Consider the following 23,568-nt stretch of genomic DNA (forward strand, 5'->3'; position numbering starts at 1 on the left):
GTATGAGTAACTTTTGTTATCCACCTCTGCACATTTACTTGTACGTTGTTGAGTTTGTTTATTTGTCACCAAAAACTTGGATCCAGTCATTTTTGTTCATTTTCTTTGACGTTGCTAAATGTCACATAATGCAACGATGTTAAAAGAAAAATATGATATCTACAAGTTCAAAATCTTATCAGCCGTTGATGGCATCTGTATTTAAAGTGATTTTCAAACCTATAGAAAAGACTAGTTTAAATTAATCCTTCAAGTCTGACTTTATGAATTTGCTCCTAACTGTTATGGCTCAAACAAACTGTGCACATGGAACTCAATATGTGCCCTGATCTTTTTAGCAGATGCCTGATGAGATATGATTGAAACGCTGTGCAGCGAGCACATACACACATTGGGGGGGTGCACACTTACCAGAAGTTCTTGAAGGGCGTGTTGATCTCAAAGCCTCTGCGGTCCATGTCTCGAATATTGGCAGCAGTGAGTTCCACCTGAGCGATAGCCAGTCCCGCTCTGTAGTCCTGGACCAACAGAGAGAATGAGAGCCATTAAATCAATGCTTTACATTCCCCCCCGATCAGGCTATGCTGACTCTCTTTATATTGTAATGATGCCATTTCATAATTATTGGTTAAATAAGATGTAGATGGTGTCTCTGATGTTATTGGTTGCAAACGTTAAGGCATTACTAAACTACATGACAATTCTTTGCTGATATCTTGAGGACATAATTCCTATAAAACATTATATAGATCTATATAAGCTTTAGGTCTATAGTCCTATAGATGCAGAAAGACCCCGAAGATTTGCATTTTCTGACTTTTTTGTATCTTCTTCTAAATAAAAATAATGTATTCTACATTTTTTTTTTAAAGAAACCACATTTAGATTCACCAGATCCAGATTTTAAATGCACACACACACAGAAAACAAAGACTTAAGGATTATAACGAAATAAACAACACGACAAAAGTGTTAAAAAACTAAGCTTTCTCTTGCAATGTCAAAAGAAAGTGACATCTGCCACACCACCTCCTTCCATTAAGTTTTCAGGTAATTTGTCCTGTAGCTTTTGTGTTAATTTGCTAACTAACAGATAAACAAACACACAAAGATAAAGAAATAAGGTAATAATAATAAGTTCTTTCAAGGTACCCAAGGCCATTTTACAGAGTTAATGGACCAGAACAAGAACGGATAATAATCATAGAAATGCTAGTTGGGGTTAAAAGAAACTAGCGGTGAAAGCTTTAGTGGTTTTGACTTTGCCCTTCCACCATAGTGAATAGACCACTATCTGAGGAACACAGGTTCAGGGATGGAGAATAGATCGTCATGACGCCACTTGTCATAATAAGAATCATTTTCAGATCACTATAAGCTCTAGATTGTCTCTCTAGCCCAGTTATTTACAGAGATATCTTGGAAAATAATGTTTTTCTGATCAAAATTAATCAACCGTGACCTTTGACTAATCGCCTCTAAGAGTTAATCATCTGGAGATAACCTCCCAAGTGAGGATCACACCGAGTTTGGTGTGAAATGTTAAAGGCCTTTTTTGAATTATCTTGTCAAAACAAACACAAACAAGGGTAACAAGGGTAGAAATCAACAATTAGTCACTGTCAGGCAAAATGAATCTCAAAACTATTCAAAACCCTTCAAAAAGAAAAAGAAAATGTTTTCCCGAGGCCCCCTGCAAATGTTAGGGGCCATCTCAAGCCCTTTCTGGCCAAATTACAATCTTCCCTAATAAGCAGGGATCAACAGGTCACCTCGTTAGAGTCAAAACCCGCTTCTCACACGGGGCTTGAATGTCATTTGGCAAAATAAAAACCCAACAAACACTAAAGAAGGCCTGACATCGCCACAGGGACATTCTCAGTGTCGGCCGCTCCTGTGGACTGTGTTTCCCTTGATTTTCTTTTTTTTTTTAGGAGATGGAACCGCATATAGAGTCGGACATGCAAGAGAGGGCTGCTGGAAATAGCTTGTGACAGACCAATAACACACTCGGCGGTCGTCGGCTTTTTCACCCGTCCCGCCGATGACGCACAGACCTGGTCAGTGTGTGACGCGCATGTGTGTGTTAAAGAGACGCCTGCGGAGACGGAGAGAGAGAGAGAGAGAGAGAGAGAGAGAGAGAGAGAGAGAGAGAGAGAGAGAGAGAGAGAGAGAGTGTGTGTGTGCGTTAGGCATGAATTGGGATAAGGTGTAGTTAGTCCACAGAGAATGGAAGTCAATGCACAGACCTAATAGGGATGGCAGCACAAACCTGTGTGTGTGTGTGTGTGTGTGTGTGTGTGTGTGTGTGTGTGTGTGTGTGTGTGTGTGTGTGTGTGTGTGTGTGTGTGTGTGTGTGTGTGTGTGTGTAAAGCTCTGCACAGGGGGCAAAGGTGCATCTGGAGAATCCAAACCAAGCCGAGCATTCAGCCACCATTTTTTTATTTTCCGAAGGCCCATTTCAGAAATAGGGGTTAGATGCAGAGGCAATGTTTTCATGAGCTCCACCGTAACTCCACACCCCTCCCTCCCTCCCCCGCCACACTCACAGCAGTTTGGGCCATTTTCCGTAGCCCGCAGCTCTATGCTTTTCGACATTACAATACCGAAAAAGACACACTTTAGTCCATTACTGAGGCGCGGAGACAAAGCCAAAAAAATGCATGAGTCAAAAAGATGGGGGAGAGGAAGACAGCAGGAGCACAAAGGAAGGGGAATGAGGGAGAAAGTATAAGTGAGAGGAGGTCTTGGTAATCCTCCCTGAGAGTGGGTGAGACGGGTGAGGGGTCAGCTCAGCAGTTTAGAGAAAGTGAGTGTGTGTGTGTGTGTGTGTGTGTGTGTGTGTGTGTGCGCGTGTGCGTGAGCCAGAATAAAACAGGATCTGTGCCAGTGCTCAGTGAATCACAAAACACAGTCTTGAGCGATGAGCGGTAAACGCCACTGTGCTGTGCCAGCTATGAAACACGTGTGTTTCCTGCACCAACTGTTCTCTACCAGCAGAACAATTTGCACTAATTACACAAACAAAGAGAAGATAATGAATCTACACCATCTTAACTGATGAGACACGGTTTTTTTTTTTTTTTCTGGGGGGGGAGAGAAATGCATGGTCAGTGCAAAGAAATGAGGGCAGGAGTGCTGCCACAATCTCGTGCAGAAACCTTCAGCTAATTGGCAACAAACTTCTCGGGAGCGTCCAGATTTTGCAGATTACTACACGAGGAGGAAGTCACTTAAACTTTTCCAACCAGAGGGACTCAATTGGAGCCGTCAAAATCCTAATTTGACCATCATTAGCCCCAATTAGACTAATTCGGAGTGTGGTGGGAAACTAAACGATTCTCATTTCTGCACAATGACACCGAGGCGGAGTGAGCGGAATAGAAATATGCAACTGGTGCGGAGTGATTCTGTGAAGCGTTATGAGCAATTAAGATACTGAGCGAGGAGGAAGAGGAGGCTGGCAGCAGAGAGATAAAGATAGAGGATAAGAGGAAGAGGATGCGGGTGAGACAATTGAATTCACTATGGCCGAGGCTTAATTGAGCTTAAAAGTTTTGACACAAGGGCATCTCCGTCCTATCAAGTACAACTTTGTACCCTCGTTGCTCTTTTGAGTTCTACCAAGTTTTGAAGACACGTGACGGCATAATGAGAGCGGCTCGATCGCGGCTCGCCCTCGCCGACCGCTCGGTTCGGCCAAAAGATCTCGAGGCAACACGTGGCGCTAATCCAGACACAGAGAAGGACAAATGGTTTACATGTATAAAACAGGGGGAAGATGTACGGCGGAGGAGAGCGCCGGCACCCGCACACGCAATGCATGAGCACTCCCGCCTGTCTGAAACGCGGGTGTGTGAGTGCGCCGAGAGGGCAAAGCAGTCACCTATACCTAATGACCCTCATCCCTCTCAGGCAGCCAATTAGAGGGCCGGGTGTTAGCGGCCGTCCAGCCCTCAACACTCGTTACCCGCCCAATATGTGCCGTGGCCTCCTGCCCTCTCCAATTAATTCACCAAGGATGGTGGGAAGGAAGGATGGAAAACGGCGTTAGAGGTAAAAATAACTCGCCCAATTACAACAGCCGAAGGGTTAGGTGGCAATAATGGCACTTACAGGGGAGGGGGGAGAGGGGAGAGGGCCCTCAGGCGAATGCCCGTACGTCTGCGTGATTCCTTTTTTTTTTTTTCCGGCTCTTGGCTACTTTTTGCCCACAAACCACACAACATAAATAAAGCATCTCAAAGAACTGCAACAATCAAGGAAACACACTGAATTCCTGCAAAAATTATAAAAGAGATGAAAGAATTTCTCTCACACAACTAAAATAAATAACCTTAACCTGGTAAGTGGTCAGCAAAGGCCCCGCTCAGAGTATTCAGGCATCCAATTATAATTTCTATTCAACTCTTCCCCACCTCTTGTTGTGTGAGTCAGTCGCTCCGGAGTGCCGAGTTGGCGCTAAAAGAAGCACAGACAAGCAGAGGCGGCCCCTGCCTCTGTAACTACGACTCGGCGTCCACTCAACCACTTAAGCTGCTCTAAAAGCATGCAGGTTAAGACCGTCTCTCGCGGAGGGGTAGAGGGGGTTTGAAAAGAGCAGACACTCAAAAGCAGACAAAAGACTTTTGATTATTTTGAACATCAGGCAGCGAGACGGAGAGGCCAAGGAGAGAGAGGCCCTGCGGACAATGAGCGTGGATTAGAGGGATGCAGGGAAACGCACAAATAAATATTGTGGAGGCAAAAGAGAGAAACAGCAAGTAGGCGAGCGATGAATGCGCTCATAGTGAACCTGAGCAGAAATCTATTCACACTCAATTAAATATTTTTAGGGATGAAAATACACATCCTGAAAGAATGTCTAAAAATCATGTACTGAATCAAAAGAGAGGTCCTAAAAAGCAGCCAGCAGCCGGTGGAAGTCACTTCATTGGTCTGTCAGTCACATTCGTTCAAAAATATTTCATAAAACTTTACTGTGCATGTGGAACACGGCTGTAAAGGCTTTATGAGCCCGACTGCTGCGCCACTGTAAGCTGAGTTGGTAAAGAGCAGAGCAGCAGCGCCAACCTGGATCTCTTCTGATAAAAACTATCTAATATAATAGATGAATTAATTCAGATTTTACACGATTTGTCTTTTAGATACATTCGTAATAAGATATATTTTCTAATGATCAATACAGTCTTTACAAAGATGTTTATAATGCAAAAATGTAAAATTACATTTCTTTGTTATGAAGTGTTTGATAATGAATCATTTCAAATTTTATGAGTATATACATTAGCCAATATATCGGTACCATAAGTTTTTTAAATCCCTAATATTGGCATCAACTTGCTAACAAGCTGAAGCTAATATGAGCGAGTTTACAGCTTAGTGTGCTGCACCAAAATAGCAAAAAAGAAGAAAAGCAAAAGACAATACAATAGGTGTAAATTGCACTCAGCACATATCAAATTTGAATTGACAGTATTTTAAATTTGCTCTTTGAGCTGCGTCAGGTATGCACACAGAATCGAAACTCATTACAGGGGGTCTCTCGTGTGTCGCAAATCCTACAAAAACGGCCTCGCAGTCCTGGGATGCCGATAATTGTTACAAAGAAGATCTTGAGAGGAGCAAATGAGACGGAGATTCAATTAAAGCAGAGATTAATTAAATCCTCAGTCTCGCTGTTATTGCAGACTCAGAATACCTTTTCCACCAGAGAAGGCTCGACTGTATGTGCAACTTTTGCCAAGTTGGAGGGAGAAAGAAAAAACAAAGAATCTGGCAGGCATTTTTTTCTTTGTTCAGCCAATCAGGAGCCAGGATTTCTCTGTGCAAACCGGGCTCAGCCGAGCTTGTGGGAACGCGCTTTACATACGAGATGACAGCAAGAAGTATGATCGTCCAACAAACAATCAATCAGCCGCTGCGGTGAAGACAAACCAGATAACACCTGTGATGTACGAGATGATAAGACGTGAAACAAGTTGCTCTGGTTGTCAGGATCTGCCTATGCAGCCCGTGTCGGCAGGGGGTGGGGGGGGATCCTTCTCCCAGTGAACGTGACACACTTTGTGCACCGTCTGACTTTCTTTACCTTAGTGTTTAAATGACCTTAAACACAGCTCCATCACGGGGCTCGCGGCCCGTGAGAGACGGGGATGGGGGGGCGAGGGAGGAGCCGGCAGGATGATGTCTCCAATAGCTCGTTCATCATGTTAGATTAAATACTCCACTCCGCTGAACTTGAACGGGGCAACGGTCTACCTCCCTCCTGCTCTCCATCACTCTCCTTTTCTTATAAACTACCAACGCTCATTTCTCACTCATGCGACCCCTGCTCCGAACGGCTCCCCCCCCATCCCCCTTTTTGTTTCTATCTCTTCCTCTCCTCTTTGTTCCCCCCCACCCCCCGTTTGCCATCTGTCTGTCGTCGCCGCTGCATTTATGCCGGGGATTTGGCTTGTAAACTGAAATAATACAATTAATTAGTTCTCTCCCTACGATTCTCTCCATCGTTCCTCCCGCTGTCTCAGATCAAGGAAGTGGAAATGTGCTGACATGCAGTGGTAACCAAAAGAGAATTCCAACAAAGATGTTTGTTCACCTTAATGAAGAAAATAATGAAAGGCAAACAACAAAACTACAGGAGCGAGCGAAACGAAATGAGAGCCGAGGAGGGATGGAAATGAGTTGGATGCGCGCGGCATTATCAAATATGCACACGAATACGTGCGGGGGCACTGCTAGAGACAAATAGTAGAAATAGTATTGCTGCTATTATGGATCTTTCAATCGCAGACACAGGTAGAGTCTCTGAGCATGAGCGGGGACAATCAGAGGGACTGGACGTCCATTAAACAAAGAATAAACTCTTAGTTATGACAAAGAGTGTAAGAATAATCCAAGGGAGGCCACTGAAAAGACATTTTGGGCCATTGGGTCATTTGACAAATAGAAAATCTGAAGCAAAAGACGCCACAACCAAGCATGTTAATAGTTTAGCAGTAAATCAATGGCTAATACTAAAATACTACTGGTATTACAGTATCCATCTTCCTCCTCCTGACTTTAAAACCCCACATATTGACTGTTTTTCTAGAAACTTAGACAAGCGGGTACATTAAAGTCATTATGCCACTGAACAGCTTCAGTGGTTTAGAGGTAATGGAAATTAAAGCCACATTTCAGGGACGTTTTTTAGGTCAGATGCGGTGCCGTCGATATTTGCTGGAGGAGAAGCGGAGGATTTAAAACCCACAAGCTCTTTCAGACCACATCCAGAAACGCAGAAAGGGAGTGGTCCATTAAAGTTTCAGGAGGTCCCAGTCACACCAATATGCTTCCCACCAAAGGCAGCTCATTATAATGGAATAAATACCTTAAACCCTGAAAAACACAAACACGAAACAACTTAATTAAAAGTCCAAAAAAGCTGCTGCATAAATATTCCACTGAAATCACTTGGTACGGTCGGACAAAAAAAATATTTTTGTGAATACTTAAAAAGTTTTGTGCAAATTTAACAGAAGGGGAAAAATATGCTAAAATATAATCGAATACAAAAACATAGGATTTATTTTATTCCAAGAACAAACTGGTCCTCTCGTGCTGTAATGTATTCACTCGTTAAATTAAATTAAAAGATTCAGTGATGATGAGTTTAAATAAATGAAAAATGCCATAAATTGCACGTTAGAGCCCCCCCCCCTTTCCACTCTCCCACAAAGTGTGAGGAACACTGGTAAACATTTTTGTTCAGACAATATTTCTGACCTTGACAAACTGAAGTCAGTGCATCTGTCATCTTTGAATAGAACGAATTTCTCTTTTCTCTCTTGGAAACTAATTGTCTTTTTCCCCTCGCTTGCTTTTCAGAGTATTTGCAAAAATTCAGTGAACGGGCTGAGGCGCCGCATTTTGGAGGATTCTCACATATTAACAACATGGTGACACACGTCTGCTACTGACAGCTCATTGTCAGTCGGATGAAACTACAGTTGCACAAGGACAATTGTTGGATTCAACTCAAATCCACAAAAAACGAGAATTACCGCCCTGTAGTTGTGTGTGTCTCTGCCAATCAGTGTAGTTTCAGTCTCATATGAAGTCGCTGTGACCTTTTTACCTTTAAACAGTGACATCTAATCAGTTAATTCTCTACTGGCAACTGGTGAACATTTGAAGTAATTCACAAAAATTGTTTTGTGAGGCCACCGTGACCTTTGACCCCTAAAATGTATCAGTTCATTGTGAGTCAAGAGAATATTTGTACCAAAATTGAAAGGTTTCCCTCGAGGTGTGATTCAGACAATGCATTCAAGGCGATAAAGGGTTTTGCGAGGTCGCCGTGACCTTAACAGCCAGATTCCAATCATTCTTGAGTCCAAGTGAACGTCTGTACCAAATTTGAAGAAATTCTCTGAAGGCGTTCTTGAGATATCGTGTTCAAATTTAAAGGGCGGACGGATGGACGATTAAAAAACACTACACCTCCGGCCACTGTATAACAACACAACCATCAAAGCCATCAATAGTTGTCCTATACACATGTGTATATATACAGATATTCATATTTAAGCTGTGTGAATTTCAGCAGGAAACACACACAATCCGAGCAACACTCTTTTCTCCCTCTCACTTCAAGCTCCGTCTCTGCAGTTTTTCCAGGTATTGTAATAACTGCAGAGGTGTCAATCAAAAGGAATTAGTGAACACAAATAGGAGACTCTACTTTCAGAAAAACAATAAAAAAATAATTACATTACTGCCTGTGCTATTACAACCTATCTCCAGCATAAAAAAAAAACCTTTCCCTTTAATATACCTACACTTCAAAAAGCCATCATCCTGTCACTCATGTCTGTCATGTGAGGACGGATGTTAAAGCTCCAGATAGCTTGAAATTAAATGGAGATGCTCAAAGTTATCTCGGTACAATGAGACACATTTAAACTGGGAAACCAGAGGCAGACAGTGACTGCAGCACAACAACAGTAAAAGTCCTGAACACATTTGCTGGATGAGATATTGAAGACTCCTGGTTTAGAACCGTTAAAGGCAATTATTATTTCCACCACGTATTTGCTGTAAAGGGACGGGAGTGTCTGTCGGGACCCAAAGGTTTTTTGGCTCGGGTTCTGTCACGTTGGCTCACGGATCAACCGGGCTCAGGTCGGGTTTGGAAACAAAAAACAAAACTACTGTTAGCTTCAGGTTAGGCTCAATCGGGTTCAGACAGAAAATGGATATTAAACACCGATATTCACTTTCCCCATCCTGTCCACTGCTGCAGCTCCTCTTTTCAGCCTCTGTCTGAAACACCTGGTTTCAGCTCCTGTCTCTTTAAGCCCCCCCCTCTCCCTAGGAAGCCCAGTCTGCTGTGATTGGCCAGCTGGTCCACTCTGTTGTGATTGGTCAACCACTTACAGATCTTGTAGGCAATGCTTTACCTGGCTTTGTTAGGGGGCGTGTCACACTAGCTGTTTGGCGCGCGCATTATGCAAATGTGGGTATCGTGATGTCACATGACAACAGGATGAGGAATTTAAAGACCTTTTACATATAAAAACTATATTATGCACGAGAGGGAAGTAAAACAGAAAAATCTATCATTTAAATATTGCAGTGAAGAAGTTGAACTATTATTGACTATTGCCGACTAACTAAATATTCATTAAACTGCTACTTCCAACATGTTCTGGACCTTTATGTGGGCGCTTGCATATCTGGTTAATAAAGTTGCATGAATAAGTTGGTTACCATCTGGTTTCACCCACCAAAAACAGAGAATATTGTCACTCAGTAAACCCCTGATGCATTTTCACTCATCTAGACCTATATTTACTTTTTCGCATTACGCATTCATGAACATCTCCGTCTCTTTCATGAACCCCTCCGTCGCCACCTCATCTTGCTTCAAATACACTGTGATTATTATCTTCCCCGTTTCAAACAGGAAGCTGTCATCCTGTAGAGAGGAAGTCCCAGCGGTGTTGGATGTACCTGTTCTGTTTTGCAGAGCCTGACTTTACTCCCCGCCAGGGACACCAGCACTCTGCCTTTGTAACCGCGGAGCTCCAGCAAGCCTCGCTTGTTTGTGGAGGAGGGGTAGAGGAGGCTGTCGGAGGGCTTCTGGGAGCCGGAGGCAGGGGGTTGCGTGGCCGACTGAAGAGTTTCCATCCACTCCTGGCGCTCCCCTGTGGACACGGGAATGAGTGAGAGGGAAGAAACGGAGAAGAAAATGAAGAGAGGTAGATGGTGAATGTGGTTTATAAGTGTGAGTGCTCAACAACCAACAAGGGGCAGCATCTGATGGTGGCATGCTAGCTACTCTGTGTCAGATTTCATGTTAATCGCTCAGCTACTTATTGTTTATTGCACAGCACATCTGAAATAACATCATATCATAACACTTTATTTGGTCAGACTTTGCATTTAGAAATTTATAGAATAAAAAAACAAAACAATGGCCCCTGTATTTTCTGCAGACTTAAAATGAGATTGTTGCAAATGGGTCTTAATGCACCTGGTGACATACATGATCCCCAACAGGTAAATAATTAGCTCTGCACCCTCAGCAACTAATTAGCCCTTGAGGACACACGGAAAAAGAAACAGCATTATGCAGGAATTATAGTTCTTGACTATAATTATTTTTGATTAAAAGAAAAGATCAAACTGCTATTTGGTTCTAATGTAAAAATTATTTCAAACCATATAGACTAAAGCCAGAACTAATAAACATTTCAATTATTGATTAATCTCTTTGTTTTTTGTCTTTATAGTAAATAATGCCATTTCCCAGACACCAAAGTTAAGGCCTGTCAATGCTTTCACTAATGAACAGTTCAAAACCCAATATGCATCAAGTTTCTTATCATTAGATTAAAAAAGGCAGCTGGGTCCAGCAAACATTTGCCTGTTTTTGCTATTTCAATAAGTATTTATTGATTATTGAAATAGTTTTTCATCGAGTACATGCACTAATCTTTGCAGCCATTCCATATAAAGAGCATTGCTACTACAGCACAATGCAAAAAGTGAAAGTTTGATCAGCTTCACCTCGTTGCAGATGCTAAATTGTCCTCTAACCAGCACTCTGCATGTGTCTTCAAAAACCACATGTCCTTGTGCAACAGGATCACCGCACAGTTAAACGGCTCAAGTGTGGTGCAATGCATCACATTCCAAACTGGGCTTTTACAATGTTTTCAAACAATGTTCACTCAAAAAGACATCTCACACATCTACAGCTACAACTTTTCAAACGGACATAAAAAATAAAAAAACAGAAGAATCAGCTCGTGCTGTAAAGCCCCAGTCCCTCTCCGCCCAAGACATCGTGCTATCAAAGCCGGCAAAGTGGAAACACAAGAGATACCAAAAGATCTCTCACACACACACACACACACACACACACACACACACACACACACACACACACACACACACACACACACACACACACACACACACACACACACACACACACACACACACACACACACACACACACACGCACACGCAGCCTCTGTGCTAACTGTTCAATATGAAATGGAAAGAACATCAAACAAGGCTGTACACTGATATGAAAAGTAAACCATCAGCTGGGATGGACCTGATCTGAGAAAAGGCAAAAAGGCAGCAGTTCTTTTTTACTTTTTCAAAAAAACAATATCAAGTTTCTGGAAAAAAGTACTTCAATTCAAAACCGGCGCTGCTATCGACTCATCATCCAAAAAACACACAAAAAAAGCAATTCTCTGACAGGATGACAGACACTGTTGTGAAAAACACAGCATGACAACGTGATGCTGTTGTGTGGTCAGACAGGGGCAACGCACCCGCCGCTTTCAGGAAGTGTATTTTTGGGATTAGCTGTGAACAGGATGGAGGATGTTTCTGAGTGATCTACAAACACGGGACCTCGTGTCACTGTTTCCAAATGGCTCTGATATATTATTTACTTTGTGTAATCACTTCTCTGTTTTCTTCTCGTATCAATCACTGTATTTAATACAGTTTGTACCGAGAGGGAAAAAGCCACGAAACACAAGTCAACTCGCTATAATCAATTTAATTATTAGTTGCGTGTGCTCCGGGTTGCATGTGGAAATATAAAGTTGAAGCGCGACTCTTTAGAAATACAGAGAATATTTTTTTTATTGTTGTACCTTATTTGATCTGCTCAAAGGGAAAAATGAGTCTGTTCGCATTCTTTTCACAGCGCGTCTTAAGAATAGAGGAAGGCCTTTGAGCGGCCGCACATGTTTGCTCAACACAAACGGATTTGAAAGATGCCACTTTCCTTTTCCAGGTCAACACGAGTCCACTCGGTTCCAGGGAACTGCCAAGGTCGAACCACGCTCAGTTGGCAGTTTATTAGGAACACCGAGCTCAGTCCAACACAACAATACTGTAAGAAATTATTCCTTCTTGAAGATTAAGACATGTTGATTCAATTTTATGATCATTTTAGAGGCCATAGTGTTTGGTGCTGTTGACAATACAAGTGTTTTTGATACTTAACCTACCCTCACTGATATATTTGGGGACATATTTAATATTATTAAATAATTGCTCCAGTAAAGCAACATTTTATCGCTCCAGCTACTCAAGTATGAAGAACTGAATATCTATGTGTTGTGCAGCGTGAAACTTCACAGATTCTGTTCACTTTACAATATGATCTGTGAAGTGCCGGGGAGAGAGAAAAGGACACGTCTATTCTGACCACAGGTGCTTGTTAATTGGAGGCTCGTGGTGCTGCTTCTATAGCGTTGGCGTCATCGCTCTGTTTGGCTCCGTCTGGATTGACCGCTGTAATTATCCTCAGGTCTTTTTGGGTCACGGCCGACTCTCCTCTGTTCTCTTTATTATTCTTTTACAAAAAGGGTTCAGACTCGTTATGAGCAGGTCATTTCAGGGCGGAAAAGACTCCTCTGTAGAGTGACAGGCCTTCTCTCTGACGTGTCAATCACTTTCCAGCCAGCGTCAACCTGACATTGTTGTAAAATTGAACTTAATCAACCTCCTGACTGTGACCTCCTGACCCCCCCGCAGCCTCTCGCCTGCAGACATGTCCACCATCATCTCTACTCCTGAGGCAAACTTTCTTCTCTCAGTGCATCCTGCACCTACACACAACGCCCGCCCGTCCCAAAACCTCCCAAATACCATGGTCCCAAACTGAGCTCTGGTCGAGCTACACCCCCCCACCCCGTCCAGATTCTCGGAGAGCTCGCATGAATAATGAATCGCCTACTCAATTATTGACTGCTCTTTACATCACTAGGCTTTACTGTTCCATTCCCACCCTGCTTTCTGAGTTCCATTACCTGTCCTGTGCTCACTTATTTGCCTGTTCATTTATTCAGGGCCTCCTTCCTCTCTCTCCCTCTCTCTCCTTTTTGCCCGAGCTGTCAATCTGAGCGAGCGGAGGGGAAGGCTGGAGCGAGGGAGGAGGCGGGAGGACTGAGAGAAACTTTAGACAAAGAGAGGAGACGGTGCTATGCCCGTATATAGTGTTTGCATGTGGGCATCTTGACTCATGTGCCTGTATATTTGAGGGCATGTTCGTTGCTCGCATGTAAACATCCAGCGTGCTTGCCGAAATTATTTCTGTGCAGCGTTCAAACATGCAAACATGTCCTCACCTCTGCCTGCGTATAAAAATAATTATATATCCTCAGCCACATCTCGCTTGTTAACGGTTATATGTACAGCCATGCGTTTGAACGACCATTCCACTATACATGAAGAGAGATGATGAGGCGGCGGCGGCGGCGGGGTGTGAAAGTGGAAGAGATGAGTCGGGTCCACTCTGCGACCAGGAGAGATCTTAGAAGCCTTAGAAATAAAAATGAAATAATCGCGCAGAGCAGAGTGATTGAGGCTGTTTTGCTCTGTTTTCCCTTTCGTTTCAATGGTCTCATGCCAACAGACAAGCAGAACATGGAGTAAAATGTTTACATTGCCCTTCAATATTTAATCTACATTGTGTTTGTCATGTCATTTTGCCATACTGCCGACAGTGTTGGCAGGGACAACAGGATCAGACGGTTATCGCAGATATGAGCACTTGTATGTACAGTGTGTGAGCTGTGAGAATTTAGAAAGTATCCTGACAGCTTCACTTTTAAATATCAGATTATGATGCAACTTTATGCTTTGTTAAATTATTTTGTTCTTCATCAATAAAAAAAGAAAAGCTGAAATATCAGATTGATATAAGAATTCGCATCGTTTGCTATAACACCACATTTCTTGATTCTCACTGAGATGTTTCTACACCTTGGTTGGAGTCAGCCTTTGGTGAATTTAACTGACTGGACATAACCATGCCCTGAGGTGGAAAGATCCGACTGCAGAGTTCAGAGATGGGATCATCTTGCAGTTGAGATTTAGGAAGAAAAACTTTGTGTTGCTTTGAAAGATCCCGAAAGCAACAGAAGTTTGGAACAGCCAGGACGCTTCCTGGAGAGGGCAGTCGAGGCCAAATCAGCAAACAGAGGCCTTGGAGAAAAGAGGCGAGCAAGAAACTAATGGTTCACTCTGGCTGAGCTCCATAGATCCTGCAACCCTCCACAGACGGGGGTGTCCAGACAGAAGTCTCACCTCAGTGAATGACACATGGAAAGCACCTTGACGACTCTTCAGACCGAGAACCATGACTCTCTGGTCTGATTGGTCATCATTCTAAGTGTCATGTCTGCAGGAACCTAGTATCGCTCAGCACCTGTCCAATACCATCCCAACAGCTTTACCCTATGGACTGTTTCAGCATCAGGGGAAGGCAGACTGGTCAGGGTTAAAGCTGAATGGAGCAAAGTCCTGAAATATCAGTGATGAAAACCTGGTCCAGAGCAATAAGGACTGGTGACTGGTTCGCCATCCATCAGGACAATCACCCCAAGGACAGAGTCAAGACAATGCAGAAGTGCCTTAGGGACGATTCTGTGAATGTCCATGAGGGGCACAGCCAGAGCCCAGACGTGAACACAGCCAACATCTCAGGAGAGACCGGACAGTAGCAAACTTTCTCCCCCAAGAGGAAAACAGGCTGTAATCACTGCCAGAGGTGCTATAGTCCATATTTTCATATTAATGATACAAAGAAATGCTTATTTGCTTGTAAACTGTGTCGCAAAAAGTGATTGACCCGACTGAAGGTAAATAAGCAAACATAATCTAAGATGTAAGCCACACCTAGGGATGTCACAAGAACCGATAATTGGGTATTAAGTTGATGGCAAAATTTTAAAAAATGTCACAGCATTTATTGATGCGTTTTTCGCCGTGGTACCGATTTGGGTCTTGAGAATCGCTGAAATTTGAACTACTACATTTTTGGTATCGTGACATCCGTAGCCACAACAACTCCTAAAGTGCTAATGAGGTTCCATGTTTGCTAGATATGACACTTTTGGACCCTCCGGTGTGTAAAAAGATAACTGTTTGCTAACATGTCAACAACTTCATAAAAGGTCCTACTGTGTCAATGTTGAGCTAACAGCTTGTTTTGCTGCCCCCTAGTGGCCAAAATAATCCCTTCATGCATATTTAAGCAAGACTACATCACGCCACCAGGGAGTAAAATGTGAAACGATGCCAAGTGAAATGTGTGCTGCAGTTTATACAACTTTACTCCCACTCTGTGTCCTCCTGACTTTATATTTTTGTCAGCATTTTCATTCTGGCCTGTTCCCAACCATTTTGTTTTCCCTTCCTTACCGCTTCTTTCTCCAAATCTGTTTCCTGTCATCTCAAACAAACCCGACATGTGTTCCGAGCGGGCCAGTGGAAAAAGCAAGTGCAAAAGCATCAGAATACAAATGATCAACATCCCCCACACACACACACACACACAGACAATAAATCTCATCTTCTCTCGTCGCGTGTTTATCTGCATCCCTCACCTCACCAACACTCCCTCTCCTTGTCCTGACCATTTTCAATCACTCTCCACCACGTCTCCTCCTGCCAAACTCCCCCTGCCTCTCGCTTTCTTCTCCCCCCCCTCCCCAGCCACTCCTCGCCCCATCCCTCCCTTCTTCTCCTCCCTTCTTCCATCCTCCTTCCATCTCTCCTCTCTCGAGCTGACAGTACCTGAGGGAAGAGGCCACCTGCGGACCAAGTGGAGAATCGGCCGACAGCTGTGTGCACACTCTCTCCGGTGGCCTTCAATTATTCACTCACTTCTCCTCCTCTTCCTCCCTCTCCATCTTCACTCTGCCCTTTTCATCTCTCCCTGCCGTCTCTGCCTTTACCTCTCTGTTGCTTTTTCACACCAAGCTCGCGTGTCTGCCCGTCTCGCTCCGTCATTCCTGTTATTCCCTCGCTTAATCCCCTTCTTCCCGTGTTGCTCCTGTCCCCTCCTCACCGAACCTCCCTGGACGCCCTTTAGCTCTCTCCCACACTCTCCTGACCAGCCGACCCATCACAAACACCCACCGCTACTGCATCAGCCCTGCAGCTCCTCAACTCCACTTCACTAACCTACTCCTTCTCTTCTCCCTGTCTCCTCATGTCTTCTTCTCTCTCATGTGTTTCCCCCAAGATTGATGACTCTCCGCCACGAGGCAAGTGGGCCTGTTTAAAGATGCATGAGGTGATGAGGCCAACTTTTCTCCTCCTTTCTATCTCTCTCCTCTCTTTCCGTTCCCAGCCCCCTTTATTCTGACAGCGGCAGCCACCTCCAAGAGAGGCTGCCCACCGATCCCGGGCGGTCAGAGGCCGCCACCAAATCAGACGGTCCTCCCAGTGCCTTGTCAAGATGGCTGAGCGTGACGTATGGCGATCAAGGAGCGGACAGAGTGATGAATGACACCGCTGAGGATCCGCGACTCATAAATGGACCAAGACAAAGAAAAAAGGAAAAATCGGGCAGTCATCGATATGATGATACACTGAATCGTCGAGGTTCAGGAGGAAGGTTAAAGCGGTGATGATAAATGAAGAAAAGTTTGAATGGTTGCTAGCTATATTACTTTTTTATGAAGCAGATGTGATCAAACATGCCACTTTAGCAGGATAAAGTATATTAATAAAGAGATAACATTTATTCATAATTTTGAAACTACAGGAAGATTTGGTTAAGAACAGTCCACAAAAAACAAGTTTGCATCTGTTACATACTTCTGCTTCATATAGGATACACCTGTACACATACTAATTATCCAATTAGCCAATCACGTGGCAGCAGAGTCCTGCAGATATAAGGTTAGGGGTTCAATTTTCACATCAAGCATCAGAACGAGGGTAAAACTGTGATCTCAGTGACTTTGACAGAGGCATGATTGTTGGTGCCAGGTGGGCTGATTTTGAGTTTTTCTGAAAGTGATGATCTGGGGTTTTCACTCAGAACAGTTTTTTTTATTTATAGATTAAAAGTGGTGCGGAAAGAAAGAAAAAAACAGTGAGTGGCAGTTCTGTGGATGGAACCGTCTCATTGATGAAAGAGGTCAGAGGAGAGAATGGCCGGACTGGTCGGAGCTGATGAGAGTTTTTAAAGAAAAGTACGACTCATCTGTTTTTTGAAGAGTTGCAAGAGTTTTCCGTGACTTTTTCCTCTAACCAAACTAGTTCTCTATCACTGGAGAGATATAAGACTTTATATTTTGCCCAAAAACTTGGGAACTGTCTCATATTTCTGAACTCTGCAATTAAATATGAATTCATTACAATAGACATTTGTGTTTCCATGATTCACCTTTCCTCCTAAGGTCTTGATATATCCATAAACCCATGCCATATAATTCAGGGGAACTCAGACACACACAGCTTTTCCTCCATTTACTCCGTAGCTGGCTGGAAGCTTTGTTTCTACTGGACGTGTGAGTGTTTGTTGGCATACGCTCTGTGTGTTGGCCACGTGTGTGTTGTGAAAAAAGCGACCTGGCGTGGACGAGGCCTTTGGAAAGAACGGCTTTCCCAGCACAGTGGTTTCTGAGCACGATTATTTTTACCAATATTATTTCTGGGGCACGGCTGACCACTCGCACCTTTCTTTGTGTTTCCAATTGTAACGAAATAACTGCAGCATTCTAATATATAATTTAGACAGCAGGCTTCTTCATTACATTAATTACGCATGAAAGCCATTGAGCGGCACAATCAAAGGGCTTCTGATTTGTACACTGTGTTTACACTGAGCTCCCTCGTAGGAGGAGCTCCGGCTCTTGACCAACAACAATCAAACATTTATATATTTTAATGTATTGTATTTTTCTGCTTACAATATTGCACCAATAAGCATTTTAAGACCTGCTGACAGGACATTGAATTATAAAGGATTACATCACAAGTCAGTTAATAAGCTTAGGTAACAGAGCGATGTCCAACTGAGTACTGACGACTCCACAAGCAGCTGATTTATCGAGAGCAATAAGCTGACGGTCAATGTGATGAAAAGGCCAAATATTGATGATTCTATTCCTGGCGCGGCAGATGTCAATATCTCAATAACTTCCATTGAGGTCTCAATGATCTCGTCGATAAAAGATCTTCGAGTTCAATCTATTCTCAAATATTCACAGTGTTCCCGCACAATGAGCCAAAGGCACAATAATCATGCAAAACTCAATTTCCTCCAATGTCACTACTTCTTCACGTGACTCAGAGGGCGGCCGGTGTCTGACCCCGGAAAATGACCCTCGATTAGTAAATGAGCAGTTTGATCTCAGCCGCCTAATAGACTGCCATCAAGCAGGCAGGAGGTAAGGAGTTGAGAGTATCGCCTTTCCCCTCTCATTAAGGCCGAGCTTCTCGCTGGAAGACGATAAGCAAAATCAACTCTTGCTCCGTTTCGTCAGGACAGGTCCTAAGGGAGTTGAGATTTTGTTAATTTGTTCTGACCTTTAAGATTAATTTCATAACCCAAGTTTAAGCAGGGACATAACATCATTAAACTATCTAGGACATGTGTGCCGCCATTTTTTGTCACCATTTCAAGCCAGAGTCTGAGCAGTAATGATGGTGATGTTGCGCCACAGTAAGGACCTTTTATATCGTTATTATAGCATCTAAGCTGGAGATTGCTACCTTTATTGTAGCCAACCACCAGGGGGTGATCACGATTATTTTGGCTTCACTTTTGGGGAGTTGTCATGTCGTCCACCGGTAAGAAAATATAAAAAAAACTGATAAAACCTATATCAATCCTAGGTCTGTGTGTTGAGTACAAAGCTTGAGTCAGGGTGGTTTAGCCTAGCTTAGCATAAAGATTGTATAAAGCTAATGACTGCATCAGCAGCAATGTTGAAAGTTAAAAACCCAACAACAAGCGTGAACTGTAAATGTAAATTGACAGTTTGTGGTTTTAGCTTTCAACTTTGGACAGTGCTAGTCCAGTCTTCTTCCATGTTTAAGCTAGGCTAAACGCGTAGCCTCCATCACACAACAATAGGTATAATAAGACATCATACACAACACACAAAAATATTCATTATTGAGCAGTAGATTTGGATTTTGATAACTTTCAGCGAGTCGAACAAGCCCTTTCAATAAGTCCCAGATTAAAGAGTGATATTAATCTTTTCTGGGAAAGAAAGCCAGTAAATGACAGGCTTGTCATTTCCCGCTACACCTCCACACTTATTAATGAGATTGACACATTTTCTCAAAATACAGTATTTTGTAATTATACAGAGATACTTTGCGAAAACTATTTTGAGAAGTGATGTAAATACACCAATTAAACTGACGTCCTTCTTTTACGGGGAGAGTAGCAGGGAAAGAGAAAACCGTGTGGAGAAAGAGAGACAAGAAAGAGAAAGAGGTGAGTAAAGACGATTACCAGAGAGGCATTTAGAGAGAGAGAGAGAGAGAGAGAGAGAGAGAGAGAGAGAGAGAGAGAGAGAGAGAGAGAGAGAGAGAGAGAGAGAGAGAGAAACAGAGAGGAAGGGGGGAGAGGGAAAGAACAGAGAGAGGCGGGGGAACGAGAGAGAGAAAAACAAGGCCAGACAGGGAATCAGAGAGTCAGAGCGACTGAGGCAGACTGACAAGCAGAAAAAGTAGCTGATAGATGACTGAAAAATAGAGGACAGAAGAAAAAAAGAAAAGATGCACTCTGTGTACCTTCTCTTTCTGCCCTGAACGTGAAGGTCCGAAGGGCGGTGACGACCTCAAACTTGTTGTCGCCCAGTCCTCGTATCTGCCTGATGGCACTGGCCAGGATCATCCCTTTGGAGTACATCTCCTAAAACAGACAAACACACGAAGATAGATAAGAGCACGACAAACACAGATTCATGCTAATAATGTTATTGAATTGTTGCTTGTTCCCATTTTCTGCATCTGTAGACCCGCAATTACTGTTTCCCAGCACACGGCTTGCATCAATACTTGTGTAATTCTGAGTTGTATCACCGTCGGCTGTACGATCGCTTTCAATTTGAAACACCGCTGACACACATCCTCAGACGAGAGCCATAACCCATCAATACGGCGTCAGACTTACCCGCAGAAATAGCTTCCCTGTTCCCTTTCAAACAATAACCCTGACAAATGGCACAGAGCTTTTTTGGACAAAACAAGCATTTGAATCGAGACACTGCTGCAGGAACACAAACATCAAACAAGCACCCACTTGTATTGATACATAAATGTAAACTACAATTGACCTTCAAATTCTAATCAGGTCATCGTTGAGTCCAAGTGAATCTTTGTCCCCTATGGGTGTTCATCACAAGAACATGAGGTCCCAGTGACTCATCAGATTATCTTTAAGTCAAAGTGAATGTTAACTACATTTCAAGATATGTCCTCACGGCGTTGTGTTGTATTCACAAGACCAAAAGCATGTGAGGTAAAATCCAAGTGACCTTGACCTTTGACCAACAAATTCTCCAACAGTGATTCCAAGTAAACATTTGTACAAACTTTGCAGAGGCTCACTAAAGAAGTTTTGAGATATCCTGTTCACCAGGCAAAAATGTGGTAGGTGAAATCACAGCGACCTTGACCTTTCACCTCCAAAATCTAATTAGTCCAATTGAATGTTTGAGGCATTCTTGAGATTCTGTGTTCACAAGAAAAGAAAGGATGGACTGACGACCCGTAAAAAAATGACCTTAGCCACCGACTGTCACCAACGCAGAGGCATGGAAACTCAAAAAGTGTGGGTGAAGGGAAAAGTTCAAAATATAAACCTAAATTCAATGGAGCCCATCCAAAGAATAACACATTACACCGTCACTTGGGGCGTCATCATAAAACAAATCTACGAGCCCAAAACAAATGTTTAAAAAGAGACGTGTACGCTGGAGTGGGGATTTGGGTAAAGCACAGGAAGTGCTTGTTGGGTTGAGTGGGAATTTTCTGTGTGTGTGTGTGTATCGTCTCATTACCCCCATGTTTTCCCCCAGCAGCTCGAGCGGAGGCATCCAAATAAGGAGGATGTTGCACTGGAGGCTTCGTGACCCTCTTTACTGTCTCCCTTGACAATGGCAATTAAAGTACTGGGTCATTGTCAATGTGAAAAGAGAGAGAGAAAGGGCAGAAAAAAGAAAATCAAACCTCAACATTATCACTTCTGAAAGAGGCCGGGAGAGAACGGAGCTGCCACCGGATCAGTATTCAAAACGTGATGTGGCAAATCTAACAGAGAGAGATGCCTTTAAAGCAGTCGGAAAAAGCCAAGAACATCGGAGATTATAATGCTCTCGCAGCCGAGTGACTGTGGACAGAACATTATGGCTCTGCAGAGACGTGAAAATCACTGGGTTATACTAAAAAAAAAAAAGAGGGTTAAAGGGGGTCGTTGCAGACATTGCATTATTCATGTCGATAATGTCATTATCATTCAAAGTGTTAAAAAAAACAGACGCGTCTCTTTTTTGCCTCTGTTGCTCTTCTACGGGGCTCGACCAGCATTTTGATTGTCTGCAGTCCTGTGGACAATATGAAGGCTTGTGTTGATGACCACGTACGATACTGTAGGTTTGCTCCAGAGACTGAACATAAAGATGGACGACGCGTCTCAACTTCCTCCCATTGCGCACTATCCCGACCAGGGGATGGCGCTACAATGACCTCAGAACCCTTCTGCTGTTGTCTGACGACGCATTTATAGTTTAAAGAGATTGGAGTTGTAGCAAGATCCCATCGAGACTATCCCAGCTGTCAATCATGATGTTTCCCCCCCGTTTTAATAGCATCAAAAATAATCTGAAATATTAACACTTGTGATAAGAAATAGCTAAAACCATCTCTGAGAAAAATGTATTCGACGGATGCTTTGACTTTTTAGTTTGGCCCATGTCCTATTCACTAACATGGAGGAGGTAGGATTAATGAGCTATGGTGCAGCAAGCCACCGACATCGTGATCAAGACGCTTTGGTTTCACTGTTGGGGAGATGTCACGTCGTCCATCTTACCGCCAAAACCGGCGTCGTGTCCTGCAAAGTCGCAGCGTGCGACGTAAGCAAAAGGAAGGACGAATGGAGAAAGAAGAAGAAAAAAAACACGAGTGAACTTCTGACTCCTCTCTCGCCTTTGTTAATTAAGCTTATGACCTTGCCCTCCGCAAAAAGCTCATTTCTAGAGACCATACTGCCAAATAATATAGCAGGCAGCACTGTCAGAGAGAGCAGGGGTGAAGGGGATGGATGGATGCATGGATGGACGGATGGATGGATAGAGGGCTAGATGGAGGGAGGGAGGGAGCGTGAAATGACGAAAAAAAATGAAATTAGGTCTGTGTGAAAGGCCAAGGAGAGGGCAGAGAGAGAGAGAGAGAGAGAGAGAGAGAGAGAGAGAGAGAGAGAGAGAGAGAGAGAGAGAGAGAGAGAGAGAGAGAGAGGAGAATGGAAGCAGCGTGAAGAGATCCGGCACAAAAGGAAAAACGGATAAAGACGAAGAGGAGGAGGAGGAGGAGGAAAGAAGGAAAAAAAAGAAAAAACATAAATCCAAATCCATAATGACGAACAGAAAGAGATGCAGATGAGGGAGAGGAGGGAGGCGTGTGGGAAAGAGAGACATCACGGAGGAATGGAGATGCCTGAAAAGGGTCAGGGAGGGGTCCTTCTCATATTAAAGCAGGATGTTAACAATGGCAAGAAGTGGCTCAACCTAATTACTGACAGGCAGCCGGGCGCATTTCTCTCCCCAGGAGTTTCACAGTAATATCTCCCCTCGTTCTCTCGCTAAATTTAGACGGAAGTTGAGGGAAGGTGAGGAGAGGAGAAACTAAATGTGTGTGTGTGGCTGTGTGTGTAGCATGGCGGCTGCGTGCTGATAATTACAACCCCAGTATGGGTTAACGGTAATTAATTGTTTTAAAATTCTAGTTTTGGGGTCATGACGGAGGGAGTTGTTTTAATTGTGAGACGTGCATCTGTAAATACTCTTGACGGCGGAGTCGGCGGAGCGATGATGAAAGGAAGCGGTCAGTGTGGAGTCAGACACAACAACGTGCACTGCAGCCACACACACGCACACACACACACACACACACACACACACACACGTAATGTTTATAGACTAATCCCAAGAGGACGGACTGCAAAGGAGGCAATGAAGTCTAACTATCTCTCTTTCTCCAATAACAGACACACCTGACTCACCTCCC

General features: G+C 43.5%; 1 protein-coding gene across 4 annotated transcripts in view; it reads right to left on the reverse strand.

Annotated features, from left to right (window-relative positions):
* The window catches only part of arap2 (ArfGAP with RhoGAP domain, ankyrin repeat and PH domain 2), a 105,882-nt gene that overhangs the window by 64,126 nt on the left and 18,188 nt on the right, over positions 1-23,568 (reverse strand). For all 4 annotated transcript variants that reach the window (XR_004694643.2, XM_035148358.2, XM_035148357.2 and 1 more), the window contains exons 9-11: positions 20,074-20,194; positions 10,000-10,193; positions 412-518 (exon numbers count right to left, since the gene is read on the reverse strand). Coding sequence is in view for 3 of the 4 variants with exons in the window: in XM_035148358.2 (XP_035004249.2) it covers positions 412-518; positions 10,000-10,193; positions 20,074-20,194 (422 nt within the window). In the remaining variant the exon portion in view is untranslated. The remainder of the gene's footprint in view (positions 1-411; positions 519-9,999; positions 10,194-20,073; positions 20,195-23,568) is intronic.

The sequence above is a fragment of the Hippoglossus stenolepis genome, chromosome 23 (genome assembly GCF_022539355.2).
Source record: "Hippoglossus stenolepis isolate QCI-W04-F060 chromosome 23, HSTE1.2, whole genome shotgun sequence".
Classification (NCBI taxonomy): Eukaryota; Metazoa; Chordata; class Actinopteri; order Pleuronectiformes; family Pleuronectidae; genus Hippoglossus; species Hippoglossus stenolepis.